We start from the raw sequence: 19,695 nt of genomic DNA, 5'->3' as shown, positions 1-19,695 counted from the left end.
TGGGCTTGGGTAGGTCAGACATTGTCATACATATGTGCAGTGACGTCATAGTAATGCAAGTGAACGAACAGCTTCAATAGCTTGCAAATTGATTGCTTGTACTTTCTTTTAAATTAGGAATTTTTATCTTCCTTTTTACCATTTTAAATAGTTACAGAACTCATATTTTACTTATATTTTCATACTTTGCATATTTAAATTATTTGTTATACATATTTCAAATTCTTCTTGCAGTTTCTCAGATATATGTATAGCTAAAGAATACTCAATACTTTCCAAGTTTATTATATATGTATGTATAATATGATACATATATAGTTTTAAAGATTAGTTTCCTTTTTTGTGTATGAATCTTTTGCCTGAATTATTTTGCATGTGCTTGGTGTTTTGAGAGACCAGAAAAAGTTGCCAGATAATCCACAATTGGAGTTAAGCATGATTTTAAGTTGCCATAAGGGTGCTAGAAACCTAACCTTCATCCTATGCAAAGGCAACCAGTGCATTTAACAGCCTAACAATCTCTCCAGTCTTAAATTTATTCTAGATGTAGAAAAACTATATCCTATATCTACTAGTCTTTTTGCAAAATGTATTTCTAAAAATAGTCACAGTAAATATTCATCTTTGCATCAGATAATCATTTTTAGAAAAAATACTATAGTTTTGCTTTTGGGGATAGTCTTGCATTACACATCATAGCTCTGGCTGTCATGGTACTCACTATACAACATAGACGGTCCCAAACTCGCAGTCATCCTCCTGCATCAGCCTCCTAAATGTATTATGGTAGTCAGTTATGTATCTATAATATTCACTATAATATAATCTTTGTTTCTAGTTTTCTAATTTTTGTCTGACTTTATACATTATTTAATATTTACAAGCTTTCTTTCTATATAGCAAAAATACTATTCATTAAAAACTATATTTAAGCATATAAGTAACAGATACGTAAGAAGACTAAGATAAGACAACTTCAAGTGTGATTATGTCCTAAATAATAGGGTAGTAGAAAAGAATAACAATATAAAGGAATGAGAGATAACTGAGTTAGGATGGATCGATGGTTGGTTATAAAACCATGTTTTGGAGATAGGAAAAAAAGGAGAAATATTTGCTGGCACCTATAGGTGAGCTTTCCAAACTGGAGTTTAAATAATAGTTGACAAGCAAATTACATGACAATACAACATTGAAGAAGAAGAAAAAAAAGGGTTTTGGATTAACCAGAGAGACACATCACTGATATCTAACTTAATTTTATTCATCTTTCATTGCAGTTTTTATTTATAGCAGTTGTGCCTAATACTTCTTCATTCTGAAATTTAGGCTGCTATCCCATTATAAAGAATAAATAGAAAAAATAATGTAATAACATATCAGAATCATATTAGAATGATATTAATGAAAAAATATTTCATATCTATATTGAAAAAATGTCAATGTTAGAATTGTTTCTCCCAAATTTCAAATGGAGTTTTGATTGACATATTTCAAATTTTTGCGGTTTATATTATCATTGTTCAAAAGCTAGTTCATTTGAGGGCTAATATAATTAACATATAGCTACAGGTATTAATATCCAAAAGACAAAATTCAAAAGAAAGGGAGAAATTGGTGTTTGTTAAGCAATAGAAGTGATAATTGAACACTCAGAAAAATCAGGAAAGACATTGCCACTGCCTGTAAATTCTGATGAGGTTGCTTGTATTCTGAAAGAAACTCACAAAGCATTTTTTAAAAGATTTTATCAGTCTGTATAATGATACTTTTATGCAGGTGTTCAGTGCTGACCAATGCTATCGGATGTGTGCCCTTAAATGTGGAAGACTACTTCAGTTGTCAGCATTTCTAACTTGTCTGTAGCTATCAGTGCAGGGGTGAAGCCTCGTGTGCCCTGCCTGTCCACGTGAGTGTGTATGTGTGTTAGTGTTGTCCTGTTTCAGCTCATGCCTAGTCAGTCAGGTGGATGAGACTTCACGAACAGATTGTATTTATCAATATGTAACAAAAATTAAGGAAAAAAGGACAACGAATATGGAAAAGACCAAGAGGGCCATGTGGGAAGACTTGTAGGCAGAAAAGGAGAAGAAAAAATGATGTAATTCTATTATAATAAAAAACTAAAATAAATAATTAACACAGAATTGTTCAATGCATAGATAGACATCAAATAGTAAGCGGTTGAAATCATTCTATACCTACTTCATTTGTTTAACAATCGTACTCTTTCCAGATTCACCTGCTCCTGAAACGAAATGAAACAAACGTTATTGACTGATACGCTGAATTTGTACACTAATATTAATACCTACTTGTAGTGAGGGGCTGCGGGCCAGCTTCCTGCCGCCCTGCTCCTGATCGCCGGCTAGCTTATGCCCCGAAATAATAACACACAAATTGTATTCTTTTAAACACTGCCTGGCCCATTATTTCTAGCCTCTTATTGTCTAATTCTCACATCTCTTGCTTTAACCCATATCTAATAATCTGTGTAGCACCATGAAGTGGTGCCTTACCATTTAGTTTCTAGCATACGTCCATCTTGGGCTGGAGCTTCATCGCGTCTGGCTTCTCTCTCTGAGGAGAGGCACGGCGGTCTGACTAACTTAGGAGAGGCGTCGCATCTTACTGAGCCTTCTACCTCACTTCCTCTTCCTGTTCTGTCTACTCCACCCACCTAAGGGGCGGTCTATCAAATGGGCCAGGCAGTCTCTTTATTAGCCAATGAAATCAACTCAAACAGAAGCCTCTCCCACATCATTTCCCCTTTTTCTGTTTAAACAATAAAAGAAAGGCTTTAACTTTAACATAGTAAAATTACATATAACAAAATAGTTATCAAGTAAGAATTAGTTACAATACTTATATCCATTTTATCTTTTATCATAACAAAGGAAAACTTTAACTATCTATCTATTCTTCAACTCCATCAAAGACTCCAGAAGGATATAATATTACCTAAGTAAATAAGAAGTAAGCAACTTACAAAACTCTAGAAATGACAGAGACATCTCACTGCCTGGACAGTCACCCAAAGTTCCTCTGTACCGTTGGGGCATCCATCTTCGGCCTTCAGGCCCATAGTTTCCAGCAGACATTTCCATAAAGCAAGAAATTTCAAAGACAGTTCAGTCACTTTCTGCTGTGTCCTGCAGAATGTCTTGCAGACTCTTTCATGAATCAGGAATCCCGAAAGATCATCTCACTTTTAGGCAAGTTCAGCAGTCCTCTCTCTGAGGGTTCTCTATGTCCAGTTTATGCAATAGTCCAGGCAAGAGCAGTTTCTTGCCCAAATGGCTATCAAACTCCATAAGGATCCTCTTCGATGCCCATCATCTTTTTGAAGTAGCTGGTGCTGCCAGAGGCAGACGTGTCTCATTGTCATGAAAAACCCTAAGTTATTAAAACATTTAAGTGGAATATTCTGTAGTCTTTGAAAGATATAGGAATGCCTATCTAACTGAAATATCTCTATATATCTAGAAAATTTAACTAACATGACTACAAGCTTTACTATTATTGATGACTATCCATTAACAACCTATATTTCTTAATTATACATTATATTTTTAAAATGAACTGCACAATCATAATACCTTAATCAGTATCAGAAATACATATACATATAACAAAATTGACCTTAAAATCCATACCAATGCAAATTATTCATATCTATATCATATCCCCCTTTAAATGTAAAAGAACATTTATAAACAATATTTGGAAACATGGGCGCAGTTATTTCTCTCCAAACTGCTTCCTGCTGAATGGGGACGCTGTTAATCAGATCTTTCATGGTGTAACCTGTGTGCCAGGTTCATCTCAGTCATCAGTTGGGTGAAGTAATTTTCTGAAGGTGTTCACAGCAACCTTTCAGGAGGCCGTGGTCTGTCATACCATATTGGGATAGAAGCAATCCACAGGGTTTCATTTTCTGTAAAAACAAAAGAAACTTCTTCCCAAAGCATCATGTCCTTAGATCCAAATCCTGAAGTCAAGGTATTTTCAAAATATCTATGTTGAATTAGTTCAGCAGTATTTATAAACAAATATCTTTTAGCAGCTGTTGCTTCTTCCCCAGCATTCAAACAATTCAAAGAGAGAATAATAGCATACAGTATCAAGATTTTCTGTGTATTTTCCATCTTTATGTGGCTTTACTTTAACTTCTGGTTCTTTTATTTTTACTTTTTGAGACAGGTTCTTTTTATATCTTTGTCCTGGGATAACTCTGTAGACCAGGCTGTCCTTGAACTCTCAGAGATCCATTTGCCTCTGCTTCCCAAGTGCTGGGATTAAAGGTGTGCTCTACAACACCTTGAACTCACAGAGATCTGTCTGTCTCTGCCTCCCAGGCATTCGGATTAAAGGTGTGTGCTACCACACCTTGAAGTCACAGAGGTCAATCTACCTCTGCCTCCCAAGTGTTGGGATTAAAGGTGTGTACCACCACAACAAACTACTTCCTTTTTCTTTCTTTCTTTCTTTCTTTCTTTCTCTTTTTTTAAACTGTAAGAACTTTAACTTTTAGCCTGCATGTATTTTTAACTCACTGTAAACCATTTAGAGGTTTTCTTTGTCTTTGAATCTCTCTTTACTGTATATCTCTCTTTTTCTGACCACACGAGTCTTTAATTTACCAAGCAATATAGGTAGGATTAAAGCCATGACTTTGGCGGCTAGATCCAGCCCATTCCTTAGCTTTCCAGCCTCATGGCAGAGGTACCGGTTGTAGCCATGTTTATCACCACAACTCTGTGGCGGTTCAAGGTCCCTGCCAGCAAGCAAGCTGCAGCAATCTTCTCAAAGACCAACCACATTCAAATGCTCTGTACGTAGTCGGACCGCCTGCCCGAAAGAGTCAGAGTTTGCCCTGGCAGTACGGACCAGAATGCCAGCATTTTAAATGGCCCAGCTTTTTTCCTGCTACGGCTAAAAACCGAAAAGCATGCATTCAGCTCTTCATCAACACCGTTTAAGTGTTTCGTGTCAGGACCTCTTAAAAGAGCTCCAGGGTTTTGCAGCTAAAGCTGAGTCAGGAAGTCTCTCTCAGATGAGAGTGTTTTCTTGCCTCTTGCAAACAGAGCCAGACAGCTTTCTCAAGCTTTCTGTGGATTCAGTTATCCATGTTGGGCGCCATTCTGTAGTGTGGCACTGTGGGCAGGCCTGCTTTTCATCCCGCCCGGATCCCACTCAGCTAACTTTACACGCGAAATGTCATCACACAAATTGTATTCTTTTAAACACAGCCTGGCCTATTATTTTCAGCCTCTTGCTCACATCTTGATTAACCCATATCTAATAATCTTTGTAACACCACGAGTGGTGTCTTACCGGGGAAGATTCTAGCATACGTCCATCTTGGGCTGGAGCTTCATTGCATCTCGCATCTCTCCGAGGAGAGGCACGGCAGTCTGACTAACTTAGGAGAGGCGTGGCATCTAACTGATCCTTCTACCTCACTTCCTCTTCCTGTTCTATCTACTCCACCCACCTAAGGGGCGGTCTATCAAATGGGCCAGGCAGTTTCTTTATTAGCTAATGGGAAGCCTCCATCACCTACTATTTTACTGGGTGTAATTTTTCACACCTCTATTAGCATAACTTCTGAGGCAAATATTTTGTAGGAATAGAGAAAATTATATTTTACACTTAAACACGATTTGAGATGCTTATATCCAAGGGTTTGCAGCACAAAGATGTAACTCACAATTTTCAGACTCTGAATAGTTTTGAACTCCTAAGATGACTCTGTGTCTCTGCTTGAATAAATGCTGAAAGAAGAAAACCACAAAGACCTTTACTGCCAGAACTGTTCAAATGGAAATCTACCCTGATTGAACATGCTCTCCTCCTCAGCAGCCAGCAATACCTTTGTACGGAGCTGTAATTTCCTTTATCCAAATGGGTGAAGACCCTTGAGCTAACATCGGGGTGTCTCACGTCACAGGATTTGGGTGCACAGAAGCAGGTATGGGGGACCAGCAGTGGGATTGTAGCTGTTACAACCACCCTTATCTGTAACATGCATTGTAGTTTGTGATCAATAATGCAAAATATTTTGGCATCCACTTAACTCTTGAAGTGTCATATAGAAAGACCCAAATGTACATAATCCTTAATGAGGAGAGTAAGAACTCAGTCAAAACTTAGTGGCTGTTTTAAGGTGTTAGTCGGGACCTTTTGTAGATATTTCTTGAAACTCTATTGAGGTTAAGGGCTATTTTTTTTTTTTTTTTGAGAAATAAAATCAAAAGGTATAGCAATCACAGGTCTTGACTTAGTTTTGTTTCTTCTTTTTTTTTAAACAATGTTTTTTATTATTATTATTTTACATACCAATCCCCTCTCTTCCCTCCTCTGGTTCCTTCCAGTCAACCCCCATCCACTCTTCCAAGAGTATAAGGACACCCATGGGGAGTCACAAAGTCTGTCACTTGAGTCAGAACCAAGGCCCTCCTCCCTGTATCCACATGCTGAGCAAGGTATCCCTCTGTAGGGAAGGGGATCCAAAAAGCCAGGTCATAAATCCTTCCCTAGGAATAAATCCTGGTCCACTGCCAGTGGCCCCACATTTTGTATCTGGGTATGACAGGCAGTTATTTTGATTTATCAAAGTATCATACTCTCAACATAATAAGCAAAAGGTGGCTTGCATTTGATAACTTGAAATCTAAAAAAAAATATTGAAACCATACTTATGAATATGGATTAGAAACCATACATATGGATATGGATTAAAGCACACCGACACCTCGACGTAGATTTCTTATTCTCCCTACGACCCTTTAACCTGGGCCTCTCCTCTCCTGCTTACCTTCTTCTCCACGCTTACAATTTTTCATGTATCATTTTAAGTTGTCATCTTCATCCATCAGTGTAAGATAAATTTCACATGAAAGAAACAGTTCTTTGAACTTATATTTAAAAGATAACCTACCCCTAACCAAGAAGCTATTTGTGATTAATAACTGCCTGAAAAAGCAAATCGCATTTTTCCAAAGGCGTGTCCCTGAGTGTACCAACCTCACTCCAGGGCGGATTCCATGCCCAGGAGCAATTGGCAATGGAAAGTGGACTCTTTTCTCTTATTATTTTTTGATGTGGTTTATTTTGTTTTGATTTCTTGTTTCATTGTTTTTTGTCTGTTTTGATTTTTGAGACAGGGGAGGGAGAAAGAGGTCTTCAAAATGCTTGTGTAGGGAGTTGGGAGGATTTGGGAGGACTTGGGAGAAAAAAAAAAGACAAACAGCAAAACAATGTGATCATAATGTATTGCATGAAATTACCTTAAAGAAAAAAATAAATTAAAAAAAATATATTTTATTCTTTGTATGAAACAACCTTTCTTGTTCTTTCCAGTGAAGTATTTCTGTATGGTTTTACATGTTTTCCTGAGCCTGGAGGAACAGCTATGGGGGCATCTAAATTTAAGTCTATGATGCATCAAGTATGTCTTGTCTCTGGCATATCTTAATGTATCTGATTTCTGCAGTTGTCTGAGCAGCTGCCTTATCAAGTATAATACTGAAACATGAAGAGTGGTAAGAGTGTAGTAAATAAGGCTTCGTCATCCGGTGGTTATGTATGCTTCTTCCTCTTGCCTAAGCAGCCATGATTCTTCTCATTATTAGGCTAGTACGCTTTCCACCACAGGCCATGGAAGCTAAACACAGAGCCAGTGAATGCCAAGCACAGGACCTTCATAGGCTTATTTATTTTTTTTCATTTACTTTTGCAGGGATGGTGTTAAATTAGGGCCTGTGGGTTCTAGGTCCGACCAAAAAAAACTGTAATCAAACCCTGTATCTGCAACCACAAGCAGCAGAAGGGGATACTGGGAACCAAGTGTCATCAGGCACAAGGACAGCCACACGGGCTCTCCTCCACTACACCAAATACATAGGCTTAGTTTAGTTTTAGTGACTTGAAGATTTCTGGTTGTGGGAATTTGGGAGGGAAATCGACAACTTTTACCTATCCCCTGCAGGCTTACTTAGCACTGTATTTTGTTTAGTGAAGTGGTTCTGCTGGGAAAAAAAAAAAAAAACTGGAGAATTTTAAGATTGAGCAAAGAATGCTTCATTTTATGAATATCAAAATGATCAATCATTTTGATTTTAAATTTTTTAATATTCAAAAAATTAAAATTAAAACACTTATATATTGTCTATGATTTCTATAATAAAGTAAAAATTATTCGTGGAGTATTTTCAATTAGAAGAAATATCAAATTTTAGAAAACAAGAAAATGCTTTAAGAATTTCGACACGGAGTACAGCTTGTAGGTAGAGTATATATGTCTAGTATATGTGGGGCCATGAGTTTCATCTCCATCACAGTACACCCATAAATAATATTCCAAAATTATATGATCACATGTGTCAGGGATCATGAAGACACATGATAGCACTTTGGAACCACTATTGGTCAGTTTAAAACATCACAGACACATTATCCTGTTTTATTTCTCTGTTATAGAATACTCAAAATGGTGTCACACTTTTGGGGAACAAAGGTGACTTTTAGGTTATCTTAGAGAGTAAATGTATATTCACAGTGATAACACACTTTTCTTATCCACTGGTAACAAACTAGGTTGATTCCAGGAGGTCTGGAAAAGCACAAAACTCCTTACACGCTCAGTCTGTTGTGTGGTAGGGTGACACACCGGCTTATAGCCGATGCATATCCACCGCTGCGCTTTACACCACTAGGGCCATTTCTAATTCAAACTGCAGCATAAATGTGATCCAAGCCATTGTCATTCTCTATTGCTGATAGAATCGTGAGAATAAAAATCTCCATGTTCAATACAGGCACCAATTTTCAAGCAGTTTTAAACTTTAATATATTGGAACCACAGATGTGCAACCCAGGACTACCGATGGCAGCGGTCAAAATCAGATGGCAAGCATACTGAGAACACTAGGAGCTGAAATTTCCCAAATTATTTCTGAGCCTTGAGGCGTTGTAAGTATACAGCAATTCTATGTGGCTTAGCAGGTAACTAATGATGTGCCTAAGGTATGCAGAAGAGTTAGTTCCTTTAAAATAATAAAAGAGCGGATAAAGTAGCTGTTAAAGATTTTTAAAAACTAATTATTTTGCTCTGCGTGGTGAGTTTGGTGTGCTAAGTGAAGCTTTTGTACAGTTCTTTGCATTTTTGGCATAATTCCTATTTAAAAAAAACTGAGCAATTCAAAAATCTTGTTCACTACTTAAAACTCCATTTCAAAGTTGCTCAGAAAGGAACTGGTCGCTTCCATTCTCACATTGACTGAAGCACTTAGTTCACAATCAGCTCCCCATTCTTGTAGGATTAGATCATGTTACAGGGCTAAATATACCCATGACAGCACGTTTGCATATGCTGAGCGCATCCTAAAATAGCTCCTTCCTTCTAAGTGGTGGTCATAACTCACATTATTTTCTGGGCTAAAGTGTACCAGAGGAATTTTCACAAGATACACTCTTGTTTCTTTGAAGAAGATACTGTTTCATATAATAATTAAATTTATACCTAATCTTCATTTAATATGCATAAATTATTATACATAATAAAATGTTGTTATTCAGAGACATGAAAAAATTTAAATCTGTATAATATCCGTAGCTGTAAGTGAACTCTGCTGAATACACACAAGGCTTAATTGCTCATTTGGCTAAAGCAGGCAAATTGAGATTAAATAACTTGATATGTATTCATTTATATGATGATTTTTCTAGGCCATTAAAATCATATAATTGTACAGCAAAATGGGACATAGAATGAGGCAGCCTTGCAGATAATGTTGTTCTATGAATAAGAGGAATGAGAACAGTAGACGGAATGTACTCATACAAATTCTAGATCTACCTTCAAATGAACTCAATTCTCCTGCTAATGCTGTTTTATTATATTGTTTCCAGGTATAAATTAGTAGTGAAATATTTAATATTTAAATGGTTTCAGACTATTTGAGTGCTCTAAGGTAAAGCAGAAGCATGCTTTCGTCGTCATTGTTTGCAGTTAAGGGTCTGCTCCTCTTCACCTCTCATCTTTTTAAGGAAAACTTGCTCCACTTGATAATTCACATGAGTAAAATTAAAGATGTCTTTCTCTTCTCCATGACAACCCATCATAGCCTGGCCTCCAGTAGAGGAAAAAGGAAAAGAAAAAAAAGAAAGAGAAAAGAAAGGAAATATTGTACATGTGCTTTTGGCATTAAGGAAATGTGTTTTGTTTCTTCAATGTGATTTATCTTCCTTATATTTCTCTGAGAGGGCAAGGCCTCCCCTGGGGAGTCAACAAAGTCTGGCATACCAAGTAGAGGCACCACCAAGGCCCTCTTCCCTGTATCAAGGCTGAGCAAGGGAATGGGCTCCAAAAAGTTAATTCATGGATAAGTCCTGGTCCTACTGCCAGGCTCCCCGCCCCCCCGCTGTCCACCCGAGCTGAAGCCACACAACTGTCCCCTAGATTCAGAGGGTTTATTTCAGTCCCATGCAGTTTTCCCAACTCTCAGTCCAGAGTCCATGAGCTCCCACTAGCTCTGGTCAGCTGTCTCTGGCTTTCCCAATAATGATCCTGACCCCCTTTGCTCATATAATCCCTTCTCCATCTCTTCAACTAAGTTATAGGAGCTCAGCCCAGTGCTTGGCTGTGGAGCGCTGCATCTGCTTCCATCAGTTACTGGATGTAAGCTCTGTGATGACAATTAGGGTAGTCACTAATCTGCTTATGGGGGACAGCCTGTTCAGACACCCTCTCCACTACTGCTAGGAGTCTAAACTGGAATCATCCTGTGTATTCCTGGGAATTTTCCTAGCACCTGGTTTCTCCATAACCCGATAATGGATCCCTATCAAGATATGTCTCTCATTGCTCCCACTCTGTCCCTCCTCCAACTGGGTTATCTCCAGCCCTTATGTTCCCATCCTTGATACCATCCCTTCTACTCCCCTTCCCAGTTTATCCAGGATATCCTAACTATCTGCTGCCTGGGGCCCTCAATGTGTTTCCCTTAGGATCCTTCCTTTCAGCTAGCTTCTCTGGAGTGTAGATCGTCTGCATCAAATTCAATGAACTGACAAAACTCTCTTACAAATGTTTATGTAACGTTGAAATGATCTGCACATCAATTATTGGATAGAATTTAGCATATAATCAATATAAACAAATCAGTAAGTATCCTTTTATTTTGCCAAAAATATGTAGATCAATTCTTGTTTATTTCCCCAAATCATTTTGTTTCAAAGCTAAAAGGCCAGAAGACTGAGAAGGCAGTAACTTCAGATTCCTCTATTTACACTGCTTGCCTTTCTCAGTTACTAACGCTGTCATCCGTACATTCCCTATTATGTAGGGACATTTGCGTTACTATGCATGTATATGTGAGTATTTTCACTTAGTTGAATCTTTCGAAAGCAATTAGACCGTTTGCCTCTGAATACTTCTGAGTGTATCTTGTCATAAGGCCATTTTCTGTCGTGTAAGACTATTTACAGGCATAAGAAATTTTATCTTCATCCCATTGTTCCCTAATGAAACACTGAAATTTCAAATCTGATTACTGCACACGTCTTTCTCATTTGTTTCCTACTTCCTATAATCTGGATCTACTCAACAATTTGCACATTTTTGTTGTTACCTTAACTTTGAAAGCTTAGACTTTTCCTCTGTTTTCTTGCTGCTATTTTTTTTTTCTTTATGGTGCTAATACTTTTCTGAAGTTTAGGACTATTTTATTATATACAATTGAATAATCTGTTTTGTTTGGTTATGGTATATAATGTAAATGCATTCATATAAAAGTTACATGAAAATACTGTGGTTTTTCAATACATCACATTACAAAGTACATGGGCCAGATAAAATTTTAGGTATGTTATTTTGTCTTAGAACCTGTTCTGATAATATGTCAAAAATAAATATCCAAATACCATAAAATTTCTCATCAAGCAAACTGTTTACACATGTCTCACCTAGGAGAAATTGTACTGCCCCTTATCTTTTCCTTTTTATTATTCTTTGCTTGAATGTTCCCATTTCCACATTTATACTTACTTTGAAAATATCTGATGTTGTTCAAATTACTCAAAGATACCAAACTACAGTATATAATTAAAATTTTGTTATGATTTTAAGTGGTATGTGCTATTTTTATCAATAGGTGGTAATAATAAGGGGGTCATAAATGATGAATATGTCAATGACATAGATGGTGACATATTCATAGGTATATATTTATGCTTAAATTTATCAGATTGATATTTTAAATGTATACAATCTGTATGTTAATTATAGTTTAACACTATTTCCAAAATTTCTATATTCACATAATTAGTTTTGAAAATAGTTTTCGAAGAAGTCTTTTATAATCTTAACACTCCACCCGTTAGGTCAGAAAATAAAGTGACTAAAATAGAAAATTATATGTGTATTTCTTTTCCTGTGTGAGCTTACTTTAGATAGTCATCTATCTATCTAAATGTTCTTTAATTTTGACAATAATAATATATCTAAAATCTTAGAATAAATTGATGTTCCCAAAGCAAGCTTTGGTTAATTATAATACTGTCCTATATCCATTGGCTACTTGAAATAGAACTATAAATAAAGAAACTAAAGGCCTGAGTATATTTGATATATTTCTCTCATTAATAGTGTCCTTCCTATTCCCACATCCATAGGTCGGTTTAATAATAGACAGATATAATTGTTTATGATAAAAATAAATAACAGGGTTAGATATCTTAGGTAGCTATCTTTATTCTTCTTGCAAAGATTCTCATTTGCTCCACAATTCCCACTGTCTAGTTAACCTACTAAGCTTTCCTCTGACTTACTATAACATACAATCAAACATCACATTTCTGTGACTTGTCTCTCAATGCTTTCTCTATTGTTTTCCTTAATTCATATCACATCAGATATCTGTATAATAATGAAAATTTTCTGGAGGACCTTCCAATCTCATTTTTCCCCATAAAATGATTATCCCATGTGGTCCATATGGTAATTGGGGTAACATCTGTTTATCTATTTCATATATGTATTAATATAATTGTATATATGAAACATAACTAAATGACAAATACTCCATTTATTTAAAATCCATCAACACTTTCTTATTGATTTCAAACTGCAGATAAACTCACTGAAAAGCACAATGCTTCTCCTTAGCTCTACTTGTTCATGTAAATCCTGGTTGTGTTCTAGTCACTGAAAACACCTGAGGAATACTTCCTGTCTCTGTCTTCACTTCTACCATTTATCTGTTTTTGTGAATGCATCTGTTTCTGTGCTATGCCATAGAAATTCAGACTGCAAGTAACTAAAGGGATTGCAGGAATATAGACTAATTTGCAAAGTATAAACATTTAAAACTTTAAAAAATAGCTATATTAAGTGAATACAAGGGGATTAGAATGTAAATGAAAGATTTTTGGGTGGAAGGAGAGAAGCATTTTCAGTCATCAAGAAGAAGGAACCAGAGGACTCTGAAGATGGCAAGGTCAAAGGTAATTTGTGGAATAAATTTCTTAAAACAAAGAACGGATAAAATTTAGAGCACCAAGGTGTAAATTGCTTTTCAGTAAAACATTATTATGCAGATGAATACAGGAATAAAAACAATGAAATTCTACTTCCTATTGGTGAATGGGATAAGTGAACATTTGGTGACATTTGGAGATGACCACTGACTATTATTCAACCTCATGCTAATGACCATCTCAATGCGATGAGGTAGAAGGATATTCAGCCTGATATTGTAGCTGGAAATGTTACTTCTGGGATCTTATAACAGAAGGCTCATTATTTGCTCAGACAAATTCAAAATGGTACTTTCCTGCCAAGAAACTTAAAACATTATTGCTTTATTTTACACTACCTGGTAATGAAGGTAATTGGGAGTTTATAGAAGAATCAAAGTGAGATCAACAATCAGTCTTAATGAGATCTACTGTTGTTAAAACCAGTTGGGAAGAGTGTTGTAGAATTTTGAGGGGTTGTGTAGAATTAAAGGATTGAACATCAGTTAGGATAGAAGATAGAGATAGAAAGATATTCTAAAATTTCAGGGAAACCACGGCTGAAATTACATGCTTTGGTTGAAGAGAACTATATTTATATTTTAATTTACAAAGTTTCAGAATATATGAGAAAGCATGAGGGATTGCAAAATATAAACTGTTCCTAGGTAGGATAAAGAAGGAATAACTCTTAATAGAAAATTTATTTTGTTGAAATATAAAGTCACAGAAATGTGATGTTTGATTGTATGTTATAGTAAGTCAGAGGAATCAGAGGAACATGGATGCCAATCCAGCTATAAAACCTTTGACCTACAATCAATATGTCCTGCCTGCAAAATATAGGCAATGGTGGCTCAGAACTTGCGAGAGTAGCCAACCAGTATCTGATTTGACTTAAGGCCTATTCCATGAGAAGGAAGCTCTACCTGACACTGCTTGGGTGACCAAAAACCAGAGACTGAAAAGCCCAGAAACCTAGGGCAAAACAAGATGCAATAAGTAAAAACAAAAATAAAAATCAGTAAAATGACTTCTAAAGATATTCTGCTATCCTCAGAAATCCATTGCTTATACAGTCATCATCAGAGAAGCTTCCTCTTGTAGAAGATGAGACAAATAAAAAGAATTAGTCAGACATGGAGAGAAAATCTAAATGGCAGGTCTCCATCTAATCCCTGCCTTCAGAATTCAGGGAATTTTACAACCTCCTCTTCCAGACATTCCAGAGGGAATGGAAGAATCGGGAGAACAAAGCCCTCTGAACCAACTAAGCAAGGCAAAGTACATATGAACTCACAGAGCGAAGCAGCTAGCCAGGGCTTACATGGTTCTGCACCACTTCCTCTGTGACTACATTACAGCTATGAACGCCACTATTTTTTATGGGACTCCTTACTGAGAACGAGTGGGACTCTGACTCTTGTACCCGCTTTCAGGACTCTTTTAGTTCTATTGAGTTGTCATGTCCCAACTTTGATAAGATAATTTTTGCTTAGTCTTATATTTTATTTTGTCATGTTTGGGTGTTATCTTTTAGAAGGCTGTTCTTTTCTAGTAAGAGACAGTGGATCTGGCAGGGGGTGGGAAAGGAGGAAGGGAGAAACTGGGAAGAATAGAGAGAAACTATAATCCGGATACTTTGTATATTTTGTATGAGATAAGAATCTTTTGAATGGAGACAGTGTTTCTTCCAGACAGTGTTTCTCTGTGTGTAGCCCTGGCTGTCCTGATGTCCTTGAACTCACAAAGATCCACCTTCCTCTGCCTCCCTAGTGCTAGGATTAAAGGTGTGTGCCAGCACTTCCAGGCAAGACAAAGATTTATCTTCAATAAAAGAAAAAAATAGTGATTCTCAACCTCAACAACAATAACAAACATGAACATGGGGAAGAGGCATGTAGAGGGAATGCACCATTTAGATTCCCTCAGACCTGTTTCCACTAAAACACGGTTTACATCGACTTCACAGTGCATGCCAACTAGGAATCTTATTGTTCTATGTTTTAGCACCCAGAAATCACTAAACAGTACAGGTCAGAGTAAAGAGCAGATTGAACCATGTTTTGTAGACTTTCTTTTTTGTAACTCCAGGGTTAAATTCAGACATAGGATGATACCTTAATGAAGCCAAGTTGAATATGAAAATGCAATATAGATAATTTGAGTTCAGGTAAAAAGGTAAATTAAGTGGATTTTATTGTTTTGACTTTGACAACTCAATCAAATAGAGTTAAATGTTGAAGAGGAAAAAGTTGTCGAATGTTTAAAATACAAATCAAAATAGTGAAAACTGAACAGAGCGTGATTTGTTTTATTAAATTAAAGCTGAGCAGCTCAACTAAGTATTGTTGATGCAAATAATATAGTGACATGAGAAGAAATGTGCAAAATTATTATCATCTTGGATAAATAAAAGACACAAATGTTGCTACTGATAATTCTTTCTCATTCCTGTTAATAAAAGTTACTCTTCCACTTAATGAAACCTCCAAGTTTGGGACAATCAGGATATTTTCATTTCTGTTTGAGAGTTTTGCATATAACAATTTGTGTCCTGAAGAATATCTCTCTAGGATGTTAAGCTTTTCTGCTTATACGTCAATCAGTAATCTATCAACTCTCAACTCGTAATTTAGGGAAATCTCAATTTTCTTCATTACATCATTGTATTTGGGAGGGGCTTGAGTTTCGATGACACATTTTCAGTCAACTCTTTATATTATTTTACCTTTGCCTTCTCCATCACAATAACATGTCCAGTAGGCCAGTTACTCCAGCACACCTACCTCAAGTGCCATGGCTCTGTGGATGTCTAGCAGTGTTGATATTGTAATTGGTAATACAACCATTTGAGTGATTTGACTTACAATTTGTGCTTTTAAAAATAGGCAAAATGTTTTTTAATGGAATGTAAAAAATATTTATCAGTTCTGTTGGAAATTTAGCTCAGCATGTAAACATGCCTTTTATTTATTTATTTTAAGGGAGGAAGGGTTTATTCTGGCTAAACTTGGGTCCAGTCTGCCGTGGTGGGGAGGGCAAAGAAGAAGGGGCTTGAAGAAGTTGATGAGCTGCATTTACAGTGGAGAAACAGATGGCAAAGACTGAATGCAAGCTGATGCCCTGAGAAGCTCTAGCTGGGCATTAGCACCAATGTGCCATTGTAAGGGAATATTGCAGCACTTACTGCAGTGCCTGACTTTTCCTCCAGCATTTTATTGACCTTGCCACATCCATGTTACTCTGACTCTACCAACAGAGCCTCTGAGGATTTTCTGGAACTGGGAAAATAACATGTGATGGTTTCAAAGCACTTACCATCACCTTCTTAAACCATCAATCTCTAGGTGACTGCTTCGGAGTCCTGTGGGCAATCTTTGCCACAAAACTCCAGCAAGGAAGGAGAGAAAGTGACCGTTTCCTTGAGAATCAGGAGACAGAGCCCAGGTTTGGCTTTTGAAACTCAATGGTAGGCGTAGAGTAAAAGAACATTTAACAATGGATGAAATTTGCTACACAATAGGCTCACAATCCTGAAATAATGATTTGTTATTGTATATAACTAGTTTCAGGGTAAATACACAACCACCAATAAGTCAAAGCTCTTATGCTGATTTATTTCTGTGTTGATTTAAGTTTTTATTCATTTGCGGAATCTTATATACAACATTGTAATACAAGTTAAGTGATCCAAAGACAAAGATAACTAACTAATTAGCTAGTCAATAGCCTGAATGTGGAGAAACTGAAAACACAAAAATGGAAAATGGAAGACTGAATGAATGCCTCTTACTGTATCTCCCCTGAATTATATGATGTATTTACCTAATACATATTGTCATATATTTGTGCTAAAGATATCACAGGTTTTAATATCTTAAATTATACCCTTTTTTGCTTCTTCTCTAGAAGTCCATGGTTAAATTTCCCTTAAATCTTAACACATTGCTAAACTAAAATATTACTATGCCCAACTCTGCCAGCATCTTCCCACTCACCTTCCAAAAGCAGTTACAAACATTGTTGTTTATGTCAGCGACCACAGTACATTAAGTTGTTAATGAAAAATATGTATAGTTGTCATCAAAATTTGTTTTTTTTTTGTTTTGAAGTAATGAAAAGTAGCCAATAATTTGTGGAGTCAATGAATATATAAGTGTTCTATAAGGAACTGAATGCCATATTTTCAAATGAACAGTAAAATTAAAGGCACTATTTTTCCCCATAGTCTTAGTAATATTCTTGATATATTTTAAGTATCTTGTCATTATTGTACATAAAACTTGAGACTAAATGATTTTAACACCATAATTTTGATGCCAAACACTCAGTTTATTTCTATCTAAACAAATAAAAGACGTTTATGACCTGTCATTAAGGATTTTAGCTGCTACTTCGGAAACGATTAGAATGCTATAAAGTAATAGATGTGTATGGCTTTTCTTTTAGCAATGATATTCTGTAATCCTTGAAAGAGGCCAACTGAGGCATCTAATATGTATCTCTTTAACAATGCACTAAGTATGAATTCTAAAACAAGTTATGAAATACATATAGAGTACACATAAAACTCAGTTCACCTAGACAAAATGGAAAAGCATATTTTATACTAAATCCTCCAAGGTGAATAGGCTTAAAATTTGAGGAAAGTAAAATTGAAGGAAAAAATCAGATGCTGAAAGCAAAAAGAAGAACATTACCTAGTAGTAACAGCTTAACCGTCCTTGCATCTCGCTCAGCATCTTCCTGAAGTTTCTTCTCCAGCTCTTTTGACCTCTTGGCTGACTCCTTGCTCTCTGAACTGATCCCACTTCCCATCTTCTGATGTGAGATGCTGGTCAATTGATTTGCTCCAATTTTCCAAACGCAGAGCACAGCAGTGGTTTGGATTAGGGGACTTAAGAGCAGTGCTGGCTAGGGCAGAGCACAGCCTAGTCCCTGCGTGCTCAGTTCTCCTTTGACTAAGGGGATCTTTTCTGTCACCTGATCAGAAGGGAAAGCCATGCAACTCCAATGAAAGCTGAAGAGGAAATTCATTATGCTTTCAAATTAAATGGTCACAGCTGGCCGGTCTTCAAAACCATGCTTACCTGCCTTTAAGTCTAGCACAAAATATACAGAAAGCATTCGGGATGTTGATATTCAAGATGGTCTGTGTTGGACAATTCAAGTGAAATGTTTCTCAGCAACAAGAAATGTTTATTATTGGCATTGTATGTATTATGCACTGACCCTTTCATTTCATCTTCAGATATTTCTTTTTTCAGATGCTTCACAATTCCTCCTATACCAGGAAGAGTATGTCTGAGGCTACTCAAATTCCATTTGCCCATTCTTAGACTGACACAAATATTGATAACCTCTTAATACGTCAATAAATTAGAAAACATTTTTTAAAACAGAAACAAAGGATATGATTGCCATATTTGTACATATTTTATGGCTACAACTGTAAAATAGGCCCCGTATCAGAACTTATGGATTTTTAGTCTCATAGGATACATTTCTGTAAATTGAGCTTTTACTGCCTGTGAGAGTCAATCCATCAATGCTAATTGAAGGTCCACTTTGTAGAGACACTGATCTGTGCTCACTGTGAGCAGCACTTAACTCTTTAGGGCAATTAGGCGACAGCTGCTGTACTGGGGGACACTGGCCTATTTGGTGCTCAGGGAATAAAGACCAATGTTCTTGGAAGCAGAAAAAGCTTCAATTCTGGTAATCAAGACACTAACATATCTAAATACGTTCCATATCTTTTACCTACCTGACTAACATTATAAAATTCTTGAAAATTGGCTGGCTTAAGGGAAGAAATGATTTTATACCATTTTTATTCATTCATCTGAAGCATGAAGCAGTTAGAAGGCTATAAAAATACTTTTCTTATAGACACAGATGTTTGGTTGTAACAGCAAGTGTGTCTTACACTGCATTTTGTGGGATGTCAGGGTGTATTTAATTATAAAACACTGGACTATAACTAGTTGATTAAGCTGTCGCTGCTATTCTGCAGGGATCAGGTGTAAAGTTTGAACAGGTGGGTTTTTGAATATTCATACAACAAGGAAATAGACTAAATACCCATTCCTGCTTTGTTTACTTTCATACATTAAATATGTTGAGCTGAAGATACATGAACATAGTCAAAACATCTTGAATTTTATTCCC

The 19,695-nt window shown here is 36.4% G+C and overlaps 1 protein-coding gene across 1 annotated transcript in view; it reads right to left on the bottom strand.

The window, feature by feature from the left end:
* Positions 1-18,342, bottom strand: part of Gnat3 (G protein subunit alpha transducin 3) — a 41,038-nt gene extending 22,696 nt beyond the window's left edge. The window contains exons 1-2 of the mRNA XM_038315420.1: positions 18,225-18,342; positions 2,206-2,248 (exon numbers count right to left, since the gene is read on the bottom strand). Of these exons, the coding sequence (XP_038171348.1) occupies positions 2,206-2,248; positions 18,225-18,342 (161 nt within the window). The remainder of the gene's footprint in view (positions 1-2,205; positions 2,249-18,224) is intronic.
* Positions 18,343-19,695: the final 1,353 nt, after the last annotated feature.

The sequence above is a fragment of the Arvicola amphibius genome, chromosome 18 (genome assembly GCF_903992535.2).
Source record: "Arvicola amphibius chromosome 18, mArvAmp1.2, whole genome shotgun sequence".
NCBI lineage: Eukaryota > Metazoa > Chordata > Mammalia > Rodentia > Cricetidae > Arvicola > Arvicola amphibius.
Note: the sequence above shows the minus strand (reverse complement) of the source record. Positions and strands in the feature narration are given on the sequence as shown.